The sequence below is a fragment of the Lagopus leucura genome, unplaced genomic scaffold (genome assembly GCF_019238085.1).
Source record: "Lagopus leucura isolate 7727_CA_CO unplaced genomic scaffold, USGS_WTPT01 Super-Scaffold_100021, whole genome shotgun sequence".
NCBI classification, from domain to species: Eukaryota; Metazoa; Chordata; class Aves; order Galliformes; family Phasianidae; genus Lagopus; species Lagopus leucura.
The window spans coordinates 2,522,509-2,543,462 of NW_024962274.1; the positions used below are offsets into that span (position 1 = coordinate 2,522,509).

General features: G+C 45.1%; 1 protein-coding gene across 1 annotated transcript; it reads right to left on the reverse strand.

The window, feature by feature from the left end:
- Positions 1-6,726: 6,726 nt before the first annotated feature.
- On the reverse strand, positions 6,727-20,115 carry MB21D2 (Mab-21 domain containing 2). Its single transcript, XM_042878309.1, has 2 exons — positions 20,063-20,115; positions 6,727-8,780 (listed from the first exon to the last, which is right to left on the reverse strand). The coding sequence occupies exons 1-2, from the start codon at positions 20,106-20,108 to the stop codon at positions 7,516-7,518; spliced, it is 1,311 nt and encodes a 436-aa protein (XP_042734243.1). The 5' UTR covers positions 20,109-20,115; the 3' UTR covers positions 6,727-7,515.
- Between the last annotated feature and the right edge of the window lie 839 nt (positions 20,116-20,954).

Here is a 20,954-nt window from a genome sequence, read left to right on the forward strand (position 1 = left end):
AAAAAAAAAAAAGAAAAAAGAAAGAAAGAAAAGAAGAAAAAAGGAAATGTTGGGAATCGTTCAGCAAATAGAGCAATCAATCTCACTTCTTTGCTCATGCGAGCAGGCGTGCTCTCTGGTGAGTACCAGCGTTTGCATAAGGAATGTTAGAGCTGCACTTAGCAGTTTCAGCTGCTGCAGCTCTCACTATTGATTGCTACCGTTCAAACCCAGCTCTAATGCATGTTAGCAGGCATAAGCTGGGAGGCAGCTATGGCCCCACTGAGAGTAATGATATATTATCGTTCTCTTCAAATGAACCTGGAGAAATACTAGATATATTTAACAGAAATTCCTGGCTCTACCTGAGTGCTATGGAATTTCAGTGGTTGCAGAAGTACAAATCAACATAATCTGTGACTAGCATGAAAATCAGGTACTAAAAGTGAGTTATGCATACAGGAGATCATTTTACAATCACATTCAGGAATTCACGTTGCTATTCTCTCAGCTCTCCTTTTGCATTCTGGCTGGCAAACGTGGGTGCTTGCTGAAGCTCTCTATGTCAAACAGAGCAGAGCAGGGATTGTCACCCTGGCCTTCAAAATAACGCTTGATCTTGCCAGGCATGTGAAAGGACAAGGCCATAGGCAGACAACACTAGGCTATTCCCAGTAAGAACTGGGAGACTGCAGCACTACTATGAGGCTTTGTTCTTATTTGGATCTGTAAGCAGAGTTGATATTTCCAGGCTGGCAAATATCATGCAGTGAAGAGATACCTGAGCTAGCACTAAAAGAGCTCTTCCCAGAAACAGAAGCTGCATGTGGTCTAATTAGTGCCGCTGAAGGGAACAGCAAATCATTGTGGGGAGAGCAACACCTGCAAGCTGCCCTGGCTGTTGGTCCCAGCTGTGCTGGCACATAGACTCATTCTTAATAGGGGGTCATACTGCTGGAAAATGCACTCGGCATTACATGGGAGGTAGCTGGATGTGGTTAGCTCTGTTCTATGTGATAAATCAGAGCCGTCCCAGCTACTAATAAACTGCACCAAATTGTAACCCCCCTCACCCCAGCTTTGTGAAAAGACATGTTTACTCTAAGGCATATGCAGCTATATAGCCTGAAATAAAAGGAAAGCAGTTGACAGGATTGGGCCACGGGAAAGCTGGGCCCAAATGGACCACCCCAACCTCCTGTCTGCTGTGCTGTGCCCAACACCTCTGGCCCATAGCTGAGACCTTCCTGAGCCTGTGTGTGAAGGCAGAGAGTTGAAAGAAAGGCAAACCAGGCAGGAGCTGCTCCACAAACACCATAAAGGTCCCTGGCACACTGTATAGGAACTGCCTGACATGCCTTGCTCTTGCACTGCTGCACTGTGCTGTCTTTATAACATTTTTAGACAGAAGTATCAAGGTGGGAGACATGCCCCGCTAAGCTTCCCTATTCAGGGGAACTTCCCATCAGAACTTCCCCTGCTGGAAGGTTGACTCTGTTGTCTCCATAGCTCACTTTAACATGGGAGAGCACGACTTGTGCGTGCTGGACCAGCATGCCCTGGCAGGAATGCAGCACTGTGCATCAGAAGAACAAGCCAGCACTTCTGAATTATTTACACCAACTCACATGAACTTGCGTTTCTCCTCCTTTCTGCACCACGATGCTTGCCACTCTGAATAAGTTGGTGAGACAGGTGACATGGACAGTGAGGTTGCAGATGACTATAACAAAACACAAAAAATATTTATCCCAGCTTCTTTGAGCAGCAATTTATTTCCTTTTTGTTCATTACTGTAACAGAACACCTCTGAGGTGTTTATTTAAAGATGCTGGGTGGGGGTGCTGAGTGCAATATAGAAACAGGCTGAGGGGGCAGGTGAGGAAGGAGAAATTGCAGGAGCCTTGTACTACTGACCATGTAACATGTGTCTTGGACTTAGTAGTTCTTCAGTCCCAATGAGCTGATGGCATTCAGCACTGCTGGGGTCAGTTTCTACATTTTCCTTTAGCTGATGGGATCATAATTTTTTCTGGAGGCTTTCTGAAACAATTTCCACCTTTGCTGCAATTTTGTCATCAGTGACTAACAGAATAATGCAATGAATGCAACACCATGTACCTCAGTCAGGATTAAACAAAGCCATTGGCAAACAAAGGGATGCCAAATGGAGGTTATGGGTTTGGGCATTTTTACACAGGAACTGGACAGCATGAGGTCAAGGGGAAACATAGCTTTCACAAAGTCACTGTAGTTGGTCCTCATTCCTCACTGCCCCAAGTCACATACTTTGCATCCTTGTAAGCCAATGTAAGTGTAAGACACAGTGCTTTGCATGTCCTGAGCACTTCCCCATGAGGAAGAACACATAGGAGATGCTGGGCTTGCTGTAGGTCTCCCTGGGGAGCCATCTTTGCCAGCTGAGACCCTGCCTCTCTTCTTCGAAGCTCCACCAATGGTGTCTTGTCATAGAAGCAGCAGTCAGTCACTACAGCTTTGGCAGTGTTACGGAGATTTGAGGTCAGAGCAAGGGGACACTGTGTCCTCACCCACTCCCTCCAGCTCCCCTCTGTTGTCTGTTCAAGGGAAACTCTAAAAGAGCCCCAGATTCCTTCCTGAAGTGTTAGAAATGGCTATTAACAACATGCTGTGCACAAGCCTTGGCACAGAGGAGGCAGAAGGATACAAGGTCATTCATTCTTCAGGGAAAATGTCCATTCCTTTCTCTACACAGTTCTGTTGTGAACTGGTTGAACAGATCATAAAATCCTCTCCAGTCCTATCAATGTCATGGTAGGTTGTAAAGAAAGAAGGAGCCCTTGAGATAAGCAGAGCCATTAATTAAAGTGTCTAACATCGCAAGCTACATCTAGGATTTGGACCACTGAGGCAGACAGAAGCAGATCGCCTTTCTCATCACCTCCCAAAAAGAAAACTGAAACAAGGGGATCGAAGGGGATGAGAATTGAGGACAAAAGTGTCTGCTGTTTGGCCTCAGCTTCTGCCTTTTGTTAGGACTTGCTTAAGACTTGAGAATCACATATTGTACCTTCAGATGGCTTCCCTATGCTCAGCAAGACCTCAGCAATGTCTTCACTGCAAAAATCTGAGGGGCAGAGGCAAGGCCAAGTGAATCTGAAGGGAGCCTGATGTATGTGTATGCACCCACATCTCTGCTTAGCAAATCAGGCTGTCTGTGAGTGAATGAGAGCGTGTTCCTCTACCACAGAAGGTCAGTAAGATAAAAATAACCCCCAAAAGCCTACATTCAGCTTGGAAGCACAGTGCTGAGCCAGGGACAAAGATAATAGGAAAAGAACACAATAGTTCCTCAGATCAGCCCTAAAATAATAGATTAGAAATGGGAAATGCGGGAGGAGAAGGGATGGAGGGCTATTTTGTCACTATTCTAAAAGCAGAGGAAATAAATTGGGCTCCATTAGAAAGACGGTTCTCAAATGCCAAAATGTGCTAAATATAAAGCTGAATTTCCCTAAATACAACACATCAGCAAGTGCCCCTTGGCCAGCAGCTTTCTAATGTCTGCTATTTTGTGCACCCTGCCATCCCCATTCCCACATCCCCATTTTTTAGCCTCTGCCCCACAGTGGTTATCTTCCCTTCTGGAGAGTTTAATCAGGAGCTATTAGAGACAGCAACTCTCAGCTGCATAATGTTAAAAGTCCATTAGCTCACCCTAAGCAAGCTGGCAGGAGGGAGATGATGTACTTGCTGATGTTGAACAAGCTATTTACATGCTGAATATTTCTAATCACTGAGCCAACGTCAAGAGAATCTGAGCATCACTGTGCTCAGTTGCCCACTGACCTTTCCAACACACTCTCTGTAATACAAAACAAACTGGCAAAACGTATTCCATGCTGAACCTGCAAAAAGGGACAGATAGATTACTTCTTTTAGTCAATTCTAGGTAACAATCTTACACATTTTAACAGAAAAGTTGAAGAAATAATCATTAGCAAAACCTATCTTCCCCCTTCCCTCAGTCACAATCGCTTGCACTAGGCATGGCTGCCTGCATTACACATGAGTTAATAAAATACAACAGTCTGCTTACCTTGATAATCAGTTTGATCCAGCAAAGAACACACACTTATTTTCAAGCATATTTTCAAGCATATTTTTGAGTCCCAATGGACTTTACTGAGATTTGAACTCTGTTCCATGCCCCCCCAGTCCCAACCATTTCCTGGCTACTTTTCATTACCCAGCTGCAATCTGCATTCATCACTACGCATCAAGCAGGTTGGTGAGACACCAAAATAAACCTCTACAGAAATGTCTTCAGAGATGAAGCTACGTGGAGCTGCTGTTGAAGCAAGTCACAGCCTTGAGAGCAGAGCAATGCAACCATCAGGAGTCTCTGACTTTTGGTCTGTAAAGGAGGCATTTTTTCCTTTATCTCCATGTATTTTCCCCCACCAGCTGGTGACTGTCAGCTCTGCAGGCTCAGCTATACCTGGGGCACCAGGACTCACAGAAGTGACAACTGGAATCAGTCACATGAGCTCTTTCTCCTACCCTGCTGCCAGCCAGAAACTCAATTGAAATAGCAAAGGCAAAACCTTGTTCCAAGAGTAGGGCCACAGCTGGGATGCCCGATGGGGCTGGGCGCTCTAAAATGCTTGTACAAGGACTTTCAAGAATTCTCCAATACAAAAAGCACTGCAGTCCCCTTGAAACTTGCAGGATGCAGTGAAGAATTGTTGGTTTTTGTTATCTAAACCATGTGACACCTATATGCTTTGAAAGTCTGTCCCAACACGTACCAGAAGGTGAGAAGGGATAGCAGGAGCGGGAGAAGATAGAGCCTTTGACAGACAAAGCACACACTAACTCTGGTTGGCAACCTGCTTCATCAAGTTGTGCTAGTATGTAGAAAGGAGCAAATAAACTAGACTGAGATTCAAAACCAGCTGGAGATTAGAATTCTGCCTCCCTAGGATACAAGTTCTCTCAAACCTACATAGGAAGCTGCTTTCCAGTCTGGTAGAAAGCCAAGTTTACACCCCAAACAAAGACACACACACAACTTTTCCTCATAATGCAGGAAGAACAAGATAGGTACTTTTCAAAATGTTTTTTAATTAAAACAAAACAAAAAAAAAAAAAAAAAAAAAAAAAAAAAAGAAAAGGAGCACACACCAGAGCTTGACATGGGCCAGCCAAACTGCTGGTCATCGGGATGTTGAACTGGCATGAAGAAGGCTGAGAGCTGCATAACTCAGGAGCAGGAGCAGACAGTGAGGCTCCCAGGGGCTCTGCCTGCCAGGCTACTGGTGCCTTGTGTGGAGCAGATCTCTCACGTGGCAGTGGGACATTTCATTGTGGAGCTCAGGCTCTCTTCCCAGCAGACAGAAGTCCTGGAGATTGGAGAAAAGACGATTTCAATGAATCTACATTTTCCAAGCACGCCTGGGGAGGATTCCCAGCTGGTCCTCCAGCCTCTGCTGGCAGGTACATGGATTTACTTAGAGACTCATCTTTGGCAACAGCCATACTGGTAGGAGTCAGTGACTTCTGCCTCACTGAAGTCAATACATGTCCTTCTCCAGGCCATCACTGCAGCTGCACCAGGGCTCACCATCACTGCCAGTTGTGCTTTGAAGTTAAATCCTCATCCACTTCATCTAGCCAACAACTTCGGAGAGCTTCTTCAGGCTCATATCAGTGTGTACCAGTAAATTCAGGTAAATTTGAGCATCTTGGCCACAGCAGTGAAACAAAGTATGCCTAAGAGATGGAGGAGCCAAAATTTCGTTTTAAGATATGACTTGGGCAATAGATAGGCATCAAAACCTCCCTGCCATCTGACAAAATAACACAGTTTCCAATGCTGCTGGTGTGCTGCTCCACCAGCCTGGTTTCATTACCTGACAGGCTAGGAGAAAGAAGTGACACATTTTTCAAACACAATTTTTATCTGTTAGAATTTACTCCTCATTTATATGCTCCTCATTTGTCTGTCACGTATTTTAAAAATACTTCAAGCTGCTCTAATAATCACATTTTAAAACATGCATCAAGTTTGGATCAGAACAGCTTCTCTGGGAAAATCAATAAGCCCAAATTGCTGATTTAAGGCCTAAATATCAGTCACTGGCCAGCCAGGCACAAAAAAGCCACTCTATCCTTGAACGTGGAATCTTGGAATTATCATCCTTGATATTATTATTATACTTAGAATTATTTTTGGCTCAGACTAACCCTCGTTACTGTCGCACTACAAGTTTACATACAAACAATTTCTGCAAACAGGAGACCAAAGTAAGATCTCTCATGTCCCACGGTGAGTCAGAAAAGTCCACGGGAGTCACGGGAATGGTAAATGCCATGATGGATCAGGCCTCATACATGCATTAGAGAAGCAAGACAGCTCCTTTGCTCGAGGTCTGGCCGATTCACTTTGCACATACCACTTCTTTAGCATCACGTCTTTATCTTGTTTCAACAACATGCAATACATATTAATGCAATATGCACTGCAACACACGACACGCATCCAAAGAAATACGCCAATGCAAAAACCTGACTTCTCAAACATCGCAGGGCTAACAAGGAAGTCTTTTACAAAAGACAATCAAGAGATCACCTGAAACCATGAGACCCAAAGGGCCTTGAGCATTCCGCAATACTGGTACCTAATAACAGAGCTAATTCATGAAAGAAACACAAACAGTGGGACTGAGGTAATGGCATAGATTTCATTAGTGCAATTAACATTTATAATGGTATGTTCTTTAATAGAATTTAAATAAGGCTTTGAATAATTACACACACTAAAACTAACATTCCATAACCTTATTCCGCATGGGAAAGCAGCAGAAACAACCCTCTGGACTACACAAGGTCCAATTATGAACAATTACATTCAAAAAGTAGATCAAAACAGAAACAACTCTTCCTCCCAAAACCATCAATATCTCTAAAGTCAGCGTTCTCCCCAGGTAGGAAAAGTGTGAAGAACAGATGAACTGGGCTTCAGCCCGCTAGATTTGGCCTCATCAAATTACCAGTAGTGCTTTCCAACCCAAAGTCTCTCTCATTTCTTTAGGGTGATGGAAGCTCATGGAGAAAAAAAAAACAAAAAGTGAATTTCCTACACAGCAGAAAGTGAGTTCTCCCTTTCAGGGGTCCAACAGTATATAGAAATTCTGGAAGCTTGAAAAAAAAAAATCTGTCTAACACTGGTATGTATGTCTATAGTGTATGTTCTCCTTTAGAAACTACTCACAAATGCAGATGGATGCCTCAAAAAAACAACAACAACAAAAAAAAAAAAAACAACAAAGCAGCATATGAAATTGTAATGTACTATTTCAAAATCTGCACCGTCCTGCAGAACCAGGAATTATAATTTATTCAGATTGTTCTCAACAGATCCAATCTATGCTGGATATGTAAAAAACAAGAGACTAAGTCATCAAGGAAAAAACAACTGAAAAAACCTGCACGCTGTAAGTATTTCAAAATAATAGAACAGAAGAAAAAATCCCCAAAAACATTGACGAAAGCTCAGAAAAATTTATCATCGATTCTGAAGTGGGGCCTTGTGACATCATCTGGGTTAATGAAGACGGAGATGGATTTCCCTGGGTTCTCAGTCACTAGCTGTTGCAACTTTTTGGCTAGTCGGTCATCAGGCTGGCTGGTGTCCCCTCCATCTGACTGTGGTGAGGGGATGCTGGTGGTGCTGCCTCGCCGTTGGAGTTCTAGCGTTAGCCGGTTGGCTGCTTTGACGTGTTCAATGGCAGTTCGGAGGTGTTCAGCGGGGTCTGAGCGGACTGAGGACAGCTTCCGTGCGTGCAGCATGACGGTTTCTTCAGAGAGGTGCTCCAGCATGTTGCACTGGGGGATGAAGTAGTTAGGACACATCTTGTTGACCAAGCAGTGCTGGAGATCATCGATAAGACCCAGGAGGAAGTGGGCGGCATAGTCTTCCTGGGCCAAGTAGTTGGCTGGTAGCCTGTCACAAGCCCATAGCATCATGCTCCGCAAGTGATATGGACTAATGGCTTTGGGGCGGGACAGCAATTTGATGATGATAGCTTTGCAGGCTTGATAGGCTTGCATGAGGCTGCTGGAGATGCACTTTTTCAGCTGAACTTCACTTCTGGCAAATGACAGCCTCCATTCATTGTCCTTTTTCCCCTTGTAGGAACACGCAGGCACCAAGTAAAACCCACTTATGACTTCCTCCTCTGTGATCTTTCCATCCCAGAAGTGGTTCTCCATTAGCCAGCTCTGGGCCACAGCTGGCCAGCCTTTGAAGGACACCACAGGAACAATGTCATACAGCATTCGGCTGCTGCCCACTCCCAAGATGATGGATATGATCGTCCCATTCTTTTCTACCTTCTCCACCTTTGGCATCCCTCGCTGAGGCTTCTTCTGGATCTCAGAGAGGACAATGCTAATGGAGTCATAGAACCAGTCCGCAACTTTAGTTGGAGAGAAGAAGTAATTGGTAGCTCCGTTGATATGGTCCACAATGGTGCAGCAATCCTTCCATTTGCTGATAGTTCCTTCATCAAACAGCCGCAGGCTCAGCCAGGAGTGGCACAGCGCCGAGTGGCGCATGTCCAGCGTCACCGGTTGGTTGCGGTCATGCAGCTTCAGCGCAGGCACCAGCAGGGTGAAGTCCATGTCATAGTCTGTGCCTCGCGCATAAACATTCAGCTCATCAAGATCAATGTCCACCACGCCTTCCCGCACACCACCTGAAAGGAGCAGGTACTCATTGGCTACAGGAAGCTTCTGGTCAAGTTTCTGAACCATGCCTGCAAAAGAGAGAAAGAGAATCCATTGATGAGAAGGCAAACAGATTTGGGCTAAAGGATTTAAACAGCTCTATAACCCATCCCCTCCCAGCAGGAAAAAAAACAGGCAGGGGTATTCATTGCTGTTAGTGCAACATATAATGCACAGCAGTTCCAGCACCAGCCCAATTTCAGTCCCACCTGACTCAGAGCAGCACTTCCCTGCACTCCTGGGAACGAGTGTGGTCTGTTCTAAACATCACACTGGTGGCAATGGAAAAAATCAAGCGCCTCCAGCAAAACATAGCAAGGCTACTTTGAGGGCTAAGCTTAACTTCTCAAGTATTCTCTAAGCCAGTATTTTAGCATATGTTCCTAATTTCCACGGTAGACAAACACTTCAAAAAGAAAAGAGAAATTCATGGAATTAATTGACTCACCGTTCCTATTATCTTTGTAGTATAAGAAAATAGCAGAAAATGGGCATCAGGGGGCTGGTCTGCATGTGAGTGAATGGGTAGCTACAAAGCATTAGTTCAAGCAGGTCAGACTTTACAATTCTGTGATTAGCAAGGCAGTGTGAACAGAGGCAGTACGTCCTCCTCTTATAGGAAAATGGATATTAAACTACCAGGAAGGATAGAAGCCAGCTCTGAAACTAGTTCTTCAAGCTGTGGTGACAGTATCACTCTGTAATACATCTGATCAGCTTCCCGGAGTACAGACATGAAGACAGATTTCTATTTTCATCATGAAAACCAGGCACTTTCCCCTCACCCTGCACTGCCCGCACCAGTTGCACAAAGCCAGTTTTTCACTCTGTGCTATATATACCACTGTACTCTGTTCACAGAACAGAAACAGCAGAATAAGGAGAAACTCCATGCAGCAGCTGAGACATTACCACGTCATTCAATGTTCAAATTAGGCTTAAAATTGACCTTACATTACAAGGAAATCAAGTTTAGATACACGTTAGTGGGAATAACTAGCCAGAAGCATAGTGAGGCAAGCTGCCCACCCAACTGTCAGCCCAGGAGGCAGACACATTTCACCATAGTGAAATGCACCCATCCTTGGGAGAGCCGAGGAGACCACAAAGAAAGGCCTATGTGTGCAGGGGAATGCATCTTGTGGCAATATTTGAGGTTACTGTGAAATCCTCCATGTGAAGGACCTTGTAAAATATATTCCACCTGTTCTATTGTTCTCCAGAGCAAGAGACCATGTCCATTTTGTTGCATTGAGTTGGGGTGATTTTCCTGCCAGACAGGTAAGGATGTAACCCATTTAATTTCATGCAGCTCCAGAGAAGGAAGAGAAGGAAACTGCTCTGGAGGTGTGCTAAGGAACTCCTCCCGCTAAGTCCCAAGCACAAAATCCCATTTTGTGATCTTGCCACACGCTGCCCCATCCATCATTTAAGGAAGATTACCAAGAAGAGTCTCCGTCAACCACAAAGACATTTTCTGAGGCTTAGATGCAATGTTACCCTAAGGAGCACACAGGCCAAGTAAGCAGCAGTCACTTCTTCCTTGCACCAAGAATAACAGGATTTTTAAAGGGTACCTAAATTGACATGACTTCTAGAGATTTCTGGTGACAGCACTGACACACTCACTGCCTTTAAATCCTGACCTTGGCCCAGTGCAAGTACTGCTTTAGGCCATAGTCAACCCTTGTAGTCTTGACCTACCAGCAAAGGAGGAACATAAAAAGAGTCAAGCAATGGCTACAGGAAGTGGTCTCATATATCATCAAAATCTCTTCCTGGATGGCTGCAGAGTTTAAATCCAAACCCCTGAGCACTGCCTGTCACAGCATTTCAAGGTCTGCCCCAGGAACATCAGCAACTCTGACAGAGAACTAGAGAAGGAATTTTTGCTAACAGATTGCAGCAGCATTGCTGATCCAATTTGGGCTGTGGAGCAAGGAGTTGAGATGAGGTCCCCTTGAGGAAAATATATTTAGAATAAGCATAGAGTGTTCTATAAATAGTTGGGACAGCCAAATTCAGGATTCAACAAGGCTTTTGGGGTTTGCAGTACGTTCAGCCTGACTCCATTACTTACAAATCTATTTGATATGTGAAAGGATTTCAAAGAATCCCGTTAGTCAGCACTGTATGGCATACAATGTCTTGCCACGAAGCTTTCCTCTCAAGTTCCAACAACCCAAGAGTAAGCTGAGAGAATCACATGCACACACAGCAGAAACAGGTACGCAACTGCAAACACATAGAAAATATGTAGAAAAACATCAAGACTGGTAGCTCACATAAGTCCTTAAGTTAAGAGCATCAGCAAGCCCTTTGGGTTTTCATCTTCCTGTTTCCATGCCAGAAGTTAGAAGGGGTTACAGATAATCTTGTGAATTTTGTAGATGCCCAATAAAGTTGTCTGTAAAGACTGAACCCAGTATTCATAGGATCAAACTTTTTTTATTTTAGTAGAATTACCCACCTACTCTTGTGGCATCAGAATAGATTCACAGACATTTAAGACAACTTTTGCTGCTACCAGGCAAAACATGCAGTTTGCAACCATCCCTTGTATGATGCTCTTTTGAAAAGGTCCTCAGCAAAGCTGGCACTTTGCTATGTAAGAAATCTGTGCTCATTTTCTTAGCTGGGTGATTAATTTAAGACCTTCCCAAGATACAAAACTTGGCATCATAACAAACAACTGAGTAACTATGCATACAACCACGAGGAAGGCAAGGAATATGAAAATAAGGAGGAGTAACTGTAGTCCAAGCTTGCTGGTTAGTTTATTAATCAGCCAATTCAGAGTAGTGCAGATGAGCAAATGAGTTCCCTTCATCCTTCTTTCAGAAGCAGGAAAGTAGGATTTACTTCTATTCCAAGCATTATGATACAAAGGGAAGAAGAAAAGACGGAGAGAGATTTTAGCTTTACGTTACACCCAGATTTAGGATGCGCCTTTGAATGATCTGGGACTCTGATGCATACGTGACAGAGGTTAATCTGCTTGTGGAAAAAAAGCCACACAAAGATGCTCTCCATGCACTGCAGAATTTCAGATGAACTGATTTCATAGCCATTGCAGCACCTTCTGGGATCTGCTGCTATTTCATGCCTAGCGTTGTGTAAATAAGAAGGAACAGATCTGTCTTTGGAGAAACTCACCCCAAGAAAAGAAAAACAAATAGGCAAAAACTTTTTTCTAACATACGCATTTCCTTCTCTGGGTTCCTTCTCAATAGCTTCCTTCCCAATGCCTTATATATATGCAATCATTGCTAGTTCAAACAGTACACAGCCTACATCCTCTTCCTTGCCCCCTACATGGCCTGCTCCTCCTGCATAGCCTGAATGCTCCCCTTAAGCTGTGGAGACCACAAGTTAGACAGTCCCTCCTGCAACACATGCACAGGGACAAGGCGGTGTGGGTTTGGCTCAGGTCCAGGGCGCAGTCTGTGAAGGACTGAAAGAACTGAGACACTTGGATGCTTTACATACTCAGAATCATACAATAGCTTAGTTTGGAAGAGAACCTTCCAGACCTCATAGTTCCAACTTCATCATGTGTACATGGACAGAATACAGGAAAGGAAGAACTGGACAAAACTGATTGCTCCCAGCCTACAGAAGTTGAGATTTTCTCTAGAAATCCAACACCTGAGCTCTTTTTTTTTTTTTTTTAATCATTGATACCCTCCTTTCCCTGTTCATTTTGCAGTAACTTGATCTCCACAAAGCAAAGTGGATGGGTACTCATTTCCTCAATCAATAGCAATGATGTGCTTTGGCACTACTCATTGGTTGACCTTGCATTTGAACCTGCCCTCTCCAAGCCATTACCCTGTGCTCTAGCAGAGGTCTCCTGCTACTTGCAGCCAGCAAGTGCACAAATCTGCCTATTGTCTTAAGCAGCCTTTTTGGTAATCAGATTGAAAGAAAAAGAAAGCGAGCATCAGACAGCACCTGGGAAGAAACATAGCTACATTCTCCCCATTAAAGAAATCAGCCTAAGTCCCCACTGATATCAAAAGGGCTGTATGTTTAAACTCCTTGGTAGACTGGCCCCAGTGAACTCTCACACAAGAAAGCTCTCCAGAGGGGTTCCAGAAAGCACTCAGTCTCTGAGGATCCAGAAATGCTGGGAATTGCTTTTGATCCAGTAGATCTTATTTGCCCTCATTTGATTAGCACTTCAAGCCAGAGGAAGCATATGTCCCTTGTAGGGCAGTTTGCTCTGTGGAACCATATGCCCCAACTCCAGAGTGTTTTCCAAGATATGTAGAAATATGTTGCTGGGAAATAAGCCATGCTTTGTGAGAAAGCAGAGCTGAGCATCCACAGGTAGGCAGGGAGCTCAGGAAGGTGGAGATAGTACTCATTCCTCCCATTATGATGTCCATAAAACACTATGCTGGGTGCCTGCTCCCTTGGCATAAGGGATTTGTCCTTCCTCAGAGAGAACTAGAGATCCCCCTCATACACCACATTGTCTCCCTTCTTTCTCCTGGTAATCTGACCAAAAGACCCAGCAGAATCAGGCCTCTTCCCTCCCTGTTCTACACAGCTGCGTGGTTAACCTTGAGCATGCCAAATTTTCCTGTATAAAATCATTACCTTCCTTAGACCCAAAAGCTAAGGAAGTTTGACCTCCTGGATGCTCAGAAAGTTTTTGGGAATGCTCAGACAGCACTAAATGCACATCAGGTATTATTAGAAGAGAACTGATTTGTAAATCTGAGATAAATCTCAGGATAACTTCACTTCGGCCAGGCAGTTCTTACCCTTAGCTGCTGAAAGAAATACCAAGACACCCCAGGCTGGTTGCAAACTAAAAGCTTTTGTCATTTTTACTAAATACACTAGATAGGCACTCTGTGGTTTCTTGACAATTCTGCTGCAAACAGCAGATCCTGCAGAAAAGGAACGTTGTTCAAAGGAAAGCTCCCTGAAGAGGTCCCCCAGCTATGCCCAAGTGACGTGTGTTGAATTTTAGGGACTTCTTTAAGACAGGAACTGGAGGCCAGCTGGGTTGCATTGATTCTTCTTGCTAGATGCAAATCTATTTATGAGCAGCACAAGTTTTTGTTACACAGAACTGAAGGAGTCAGCCCTTTAGGAGAGCCTTGAGTTACAAAGCACATTTTGAGAGGACTGCCGGCGGAAGCAGACAGAGGGTGGGAGGGAAGTGGGGAGACCGAGCCGTGTGATGCCAGTTTAGTCAAACACGGAGGGTAAGCAAAGGAAGCTGCTCTTTGCAGACTGATACGCCAGTGTCCTACTGATTCTGCTCCTTTTAGAAATCTTGTGATATGGTGACAGAACACACTGCATGGGCTGAGTACCCCCTTACAAAAGTCAGCTTCTTTTTCTCCAGAGTGTCCTTTAAAAGCAATCTTAAAAATAGTGTCCCAGTTTTTTTTTCCAGCACCCACATGCTGTTGTGGAAGCCACCCAGCCAGCTGAAATCCTGAATGCCAATGCAGATAGGTGGAAAATGCATCATCACAAACATCCAAACCCACCCTTGCACCAAAACCAGAAGCTAGACAGCTCCTGGAGCTGATCTGGCACTTTCAGAAGAAGCTCCTTAATCTCTGTGCAACTCTTCTTTGGATACTGCAGAGTTTAAAAGTCTATAAAACAGTGTCAGGTTTCCAGCCTGTCATTCTGCTTATTCAGTGATCTTACCACAGATTCACATTAACCTGTGATCAAAGCATTTGCAAGCTGAAAACCCAGCAAATAATTAAACCACAAGTTAAAGAGGTGCTTTAGGGTCTGAAGAATCTGAGTGACAAAGTTTGAGAGCAGTTGACAAAGAAAAGGAAGAAAGAACAGGATGGACTTGGGTTTTCCCAAGGCAGAGGAAGCATTGGCACCTTTAGCACCCTGACGGACTTGCCTGCTAGGGATGTCTCTCACTGCATTCAATACCATTTGTGCTTTTGGTACAGTCAGTGCCTTGCAGCACTGTGTTTCACAAAGTACGTTGTGTCAAAATGTACTTCCTTTTGTCAGCTTGGTAGGAAATGGAGAAACTGACCTAACCACAGCACCTTCCACAGTTCATTCATGATTTTACAAGGCTGAGTCAGTCAGTTTTCTCTACATCCAAAATGACAGTTTACTCACACTTCAAACACCAATTGTCTTCGTCAGCACCTGGTATTGCCACACCCTATGTGAAATGAGGTGGCCAGCACCACACACTACATGGAAAGGTGTCTTCTCAGTGCATGTCTTCACAGTCCTCTGGGCACCGTGGCAGTCCTAGTTGCTACAGCAGCCACACTCCACCACCAGTTTGTTCAACACAATGAAGCACTTCTCCCCACCATTCAGTTTCCCTGCAGGATATTCCACCCAAAGAAGCCAACGCTGCTCCCACCGCTTTACAAAGGGCATTGGTGACACTGGAAAAGAACAGAGCAAGTAGGACAGGGGAAGGCTATGGAGAGAAGAGTCCTCAGCTCTTCCTGATCCACTGAGTCAGCTCTAGCTGCCAGCTGATGACACGTGGCTCTGGCCACCAGCAGGGCCCTCCCTGCCTAACCTGGTGTGCAAACCACTAAGAGCAGCATGCGTACAGGTCGAGCAGAACTTGACTCCAAGGTTGCAAAAGCACTTTAGGTTCCTCTGGGATGCTTTTCTTAGCTGCTGTCTGGTATTTGGTTGCCTGTCCTGAGCAGGCTAAGTTTCTACAACACTTTAAACGCTGGTGCCAGGCAGTGGGCTACGCCCAGAGAAATGCCATCACACCCTCATGTCCTGTAAATAACGCAAGAGCCTCCACCACAAATGCACTGAGATCACAGCACCATTCCTTATGAACTGAGCCTGAACCAATGTTGCCCATCCTCAGTGCCTGCTTTTCTGTAACCACAGCTCTACCTTGTCACAGAGCATCAGGTTTGTCCTTGACTCAAAAACTCTTCAGTAATTACACAGCCAATCTAGAACTTACATATGGGGTGTGCACATCAACAAGTAGCCATAAAAAGGTGGACAGATAACCACAGCTGTAATTTAATCTGCTGTTCTGGATTCTCTCTTGAAATCCATCACATTTAGCTCCTGGGGAAAGTGACATGATCACAACTGCACTCCTTTCAATAATTTTCATTAGATGCATTTAGCTGTACACCATGGGATAGGTCAGTAGAGGGGGAAACAAAGGAGGACTCCAGGAAATCACACAGCCCCTATAAAAACTCGGGGCAGAGCGGAGCTCCTTCCTCCAAGTGCAGATGGAAAGCAGATGCCTTCAAAAGCCCTCCAGAGGAAGCTGGTGGAGAAGACATGAACCAAATCCACTGTGCAGCCCCTGGACTCCATGAATCCATCCCTGGCCTGGCTCCTTTTACACAACTTTTAACCAAAAGTGGAAAACAACAAGACAGACAAGCCAAATACATCTGAGCCGCTGGCAAGGATCTCTTAGCAGCACAGCCAGTCCAGGAAGCCCAGAAGCTGGGAAAATTGGAGCAAATCACAGAATCACAGAATCACAAGGTTGGAAACGACCTGCAAGATCATCCAGTCCAACCACCCTCCCATTCCTATCAGTGCCACAAGCTACTAAACCATCTCTCGTAGCTCCTCATCCAGGCGCCTCTTGAACACTGCCAGGGATGGCGACTCCACCACCTCCCTGGGCAGGCCATTCCAGTGCCTGACCACCCTCTGAGAGAAAAAGTTTCTCCTAATATCCAACCTAAACCTCCTCTGGAAGTGGGAAGCTGATGACAATCAAAGCAAATTCTTCAGACACCACCTCCTGTCAGGGCTGCTTCAGCCAGGTGTCTCTGACCAGCTCAGTGGAGTGGGATCCCATTCACCAATCCCCCCAGTTTTAGGAGGCTGTTTCCTCAATTCAAACATTCATGAAGGCAGCTCGCACAATACCAGTGAGATCCTTAAATATCATCTTCTTCAGGCATTTTTTGCAAGGAAAACAGAAGAAAGGCAGCTCGCTTTCCAAATTCAAACCAAAGATTCTTATACTTTCAGTTGTTCCACTCAGATTTCCCCTGAAAATGCAAGGAAAATAAATGCTGTTTACACTCTCCACATTACTCCAGTAGTAAGCCTCAAGGAAAAACACTCTATCTATGTTATATTTTGTCCTAGAAGAACTGTTGCTTCTCTCAAAATTAAACCATATTCTTTATTCTCCTACACAGTTCATCATTTTAATTTTAATCCACAAATTCCCTAATGTATCTGTAGCAGTAACAAAAAATGCTACAAAGCTTTGTTCACAGTGCTGATAAAGAACTTATCCTCAGAAGTCAAGAACACGGAGAACGCTGACCTTTTCATGTGAAAGTAGCTAGAGATCTCACCTATATTTTACAGTATCTCACATATATTTCACAAATGCTACTGTGAAAATACTTTGTAAAATTCCCCCATGGACGTATCACAAGGTTTGCTACCCTTTGCATGCAAGCATTCCCAGCCAATACAACAGGAACAGATACTGCCTGCATCCTTCCCATCCTGCTACACAGAAAGCAAAAACTAATGCTGTCCTTGCAGGCTTCCCACTGGCAGCTGGCCCCCCGGCCCACGATTAATGGACAAACAAAGGAGATTATAGACCTCTTAAATTTGCTAACACAGTCAATAGAATTAATCGCACAAGGCTGAAGGCAGAAACACGAGGGTGCAAGCTGGCTCTTTAACAAGGATGCTTGTCCCTGGAGTCAGACAAAGCTGCCGCACAGCTGATGCCTACAGAACATCTGAGCACAATCCTACTTGTTTGTTTCTGGCTGCATTCTGGGAAGGGTTTGGCAGAGGGAATGTCATATCTCTTTGCAGCCCTGAGCAGTACAAAGGAAGGACCTGCTTCTCCTTGCAGACCCGAGGCCCCAGGAAGCTCTCCTACCACCCCCCCCCCACACACACACACACGCTGCTCTGCATTCCCTGGCTCACAGAACAACCCACCAGGAGGCGTGCTGCCATCAGGCAGAACAAAAACTCCTAGGTTTGCTTCTCTACCAGGGGCAGATCTCTCATTGAATAGGTCCTGGGGCATCTCTATGCTAAGCTCTGACATCAGCCAACCTTTCCCCACAGGCATAGCCCAGAAGGGGGCCAAAGCGTTGATCCCCAAAGGGGCAATGTTTGCTTGTGCTCAGGCATTCTCTGCCTACAGATGAGGCACCATGAGAACGACCCTGTAATGCACAATTGGTAAACCACTGTTTCCCCTACCCACATTATACTGAGTGCTCTGAAAGTAAGCAAAAAACTATCCAACAGAGCTTTGTGTTTCAGGAAGAAACGCTGTTTTGCCCCTTCTCAGAAAGATGGCTTTGAAATCCTGATGCCAATAAACATCTTCCTTTCCCAAGCCTCATGCATCCTGCTCTACATCTAGCTCTTGAAACAGTAACGTTGAGGTTCAAACCCCATTTCAAACTTTACTGCTAGTTCCCCAGCCACCTTAGCAAGAAGGCAGAAAACATTCCCCGTTGATACTGACACTCATTCTTCCATGAATGAAATCCCTAGAGCGGGGAAAAAATCCGGCAAGGCCGGTGCGTGCAGTCACCGCTGCGGTCAGCAGATGGCACAAACGCACCAGCGAGGCGGGCTGTGGGTTGGGAGCAAAGAGAAAAAGGACCGCCGAATAACAAAAGGCGGCGGAGTTTTCACGCTGCAGTTCGGGTAAGGGATGAAGCCACGTTCAGGCAGACAGACATCTCCCCCTGCCACCTGCCGGGGTTTATAGCGAAGAGAAAGGCAGCACTGACGCAATTATCGCAACACGGGAGAGGATGAGACCTATAGCATCAGGCTATCTCCTATCACAACACATTTGGTGGTTGATTTTTATCCAGTGTTAGAAGTCCCATGGCAGCACTCAGCACACAGAGTGCAAGCAAGACGCAAGTTCAAGCGCAGATAAGCCAGAAGACAGACAGCAAACCTGCCTACAAATCCTATTTAATGCCAGATTTCCAGCCTGTGATGATCGAGGGGAAAGGCCAGCGTTTTTCCCAAGCCATCTGTGCTCCTTTTGTGTCATTTCTCTTCGAGCATTTAGGCCACTTCGCACAGCAGCAGAACAGCACAGACAACGTGCATCGCGGCTTCAAAGCAGAACAATTGCTGTTTATAGAAGCACCGTTACACATTCCTTGCTAATGCATTTTAATAAGTTACAGAAGGAGCATTGCTTCAAATGAATAATCACAGGTAAATTTAGTTCCGAATTCAGGTTTTCTAAAAGCAAGCAAACACAGCAGGCACACAGTCGTGCTTGTGCCAAGGAGTGGTTCACCTGCAGGTACTTCACTCAATAAAGAAAGCCTCAGTGTTCAGTCAGAAACATCCCTAGAAGATGTTTCTAACACTTAACTAATCACTTCCCCTTATTTATTTTCATCCTCAGAGCAGAGAGAATATGTCAAGAGTAACCAGAGAAGGTCACCTAAGAATGAACATTCATCCATCCATGCTATCCATCTGAGGAGCAGCAATGAGGCTTTAGAGCTGTTTCAGGACGATAAATGAGAGCCCACCCAGAGACAGTGAAGAGAAAAGCAGCATTAAGAAGAAAAAAAAACACCGTCCTTGTAAAGCACTTCTGCATGCTTTAATCCAGTCGATAAAAAATTCTGAACTAAATAAATTTGGAGCTAAATAGCAGAAGCACTTAGAAGCCTGAACTAGCTCCCTACTGAAAGACATTTTATTACTGTTTTGTCAGTGTGACTCCTCGGCGATTTAACATACAGACCCTCTGCTGTGAGCAGTGCTTTTCAGAAATGGCAAGGAGGTTAAATAAAGCAAGACTTCATATGCAATGCTGATGGCTCATGTGTCAGCTGAGCTATGGGCAAGTGAGGGGACATATCCTGAACAGTGGGTGCACTTACTGCAGCCTTGGATGCGTCTGCTGTAACAGAGAGTGACGCACTGGAACAGGTTGCCCAAGGTGGTTGTGGAGGCCCCATCCCTGGAGGCATTCAAGGCCAGTCTGGATATGGCTCTGAGCAGTCTGTTCTAATGGTTGGCAACCCTGCACATAGCAGAGGGGTTGAAACCAGATGATCATTGTGGTCCTTTTCAACCCAGGCCATTCTATGATTCTATGAATATCTGGCAGTGCATAACACATCCGGGATGAGAGAGCACAAACAGAACAAAACCAAATAACCTCTGGGTCCACAGGAATTGTAGACTAGTTACAGCAATGTGGAAAGCTGCCACTGCATGCACTGTAGCAAGCAGCCCGCAAGGGATGCTGTGTTGCCTACAAACACTTCTGAAGCTGCATTTAAATAGCTGTTGTTACACCCACCTGTTAGGTGTAAGCCAGCTGAAACCTTTGTGAATGACACAAACATGTTTCTCATTAGAAGACACATCCCAGAATGATCCTGTCCTAGAAATGCTGCTCAGAGGATCTCAAGGGAGATACTGCACGGATGTCTCTCTTCCTGGCTCAACAGAAGCAATTATCAGATGCAGTCCAGATGAGCCCATTTCAAGGAACAGAACAGCTTTCCAAGTGTTGGAATATCACCCCAGACAGCACTCCAGATGGCATAGCTTCGTTGATGCTCCAGGGCACAGTGCAGGGTGCCTTGTCATGCTGTTCCCCACCCCATCCCTTCTTTGGTCTGCAGTCTAGAAAACAGGGATGTGGATGGATAACTCTGAATCTCCAAATTTTATTTCATTTTATTTTTTAATTCCAACCTAGTTAGAAGAAAAGGAGTATTGTGCAGGCCTTGTGTCAGCCCAGTCCAGCAGTCAGACACAACGAGTAGCAGCTCTCCTGCTGCAAGGAGGATGGGTGGAAAGGATAGTCTACAGCCCCCTTCTTTGTGGAGGTCAGGTAGCAGGGACACAAAGGTCTCTGAGGGGAGGCCCACGTGTGCCAAGTAGCAGAGGAACCAGAAGACGCAAATAAAGTGACCAGAGCAAACAGTGCCTTCACATGCCCCCCCAGTCTGCAGATTCCCTGAGGAACAATTGTTGAACACTGAGTTTTAAGCAAAATTGCAGCAGTTCAGAAGCATATTTCAGCTCATAGGCCTAAGACCACAGTTTACGTAAAAAATAGAAACAAATATGGAAACAAGTGAAGCAAAGATTGCTTGAGGCAAGGAGAAAATACAGGAATCAGGCTTCAGGGGAGCCTGCACTGCTAAGAAGCAATCGCTTGATTGAATGAAGGACAAATGCTG

Bases quoted from the DNA above. Each gene is read 5' to 3' on its own strand.
- MB21D2 (XM_042878309.1), bottom strand. From the start codon at position 20,108: ATGTTTGTGTCATTCACAAAGGTTTCAGCTGGCTTACACCTAACAG. The intron at 8,781-20,062 runs GTGGGTGTAACA...TCTCTTTTGCAG, and splicing joins AGCTGGCTTACACCTAACAG to GCATGGTTCAGAAACTTGAC.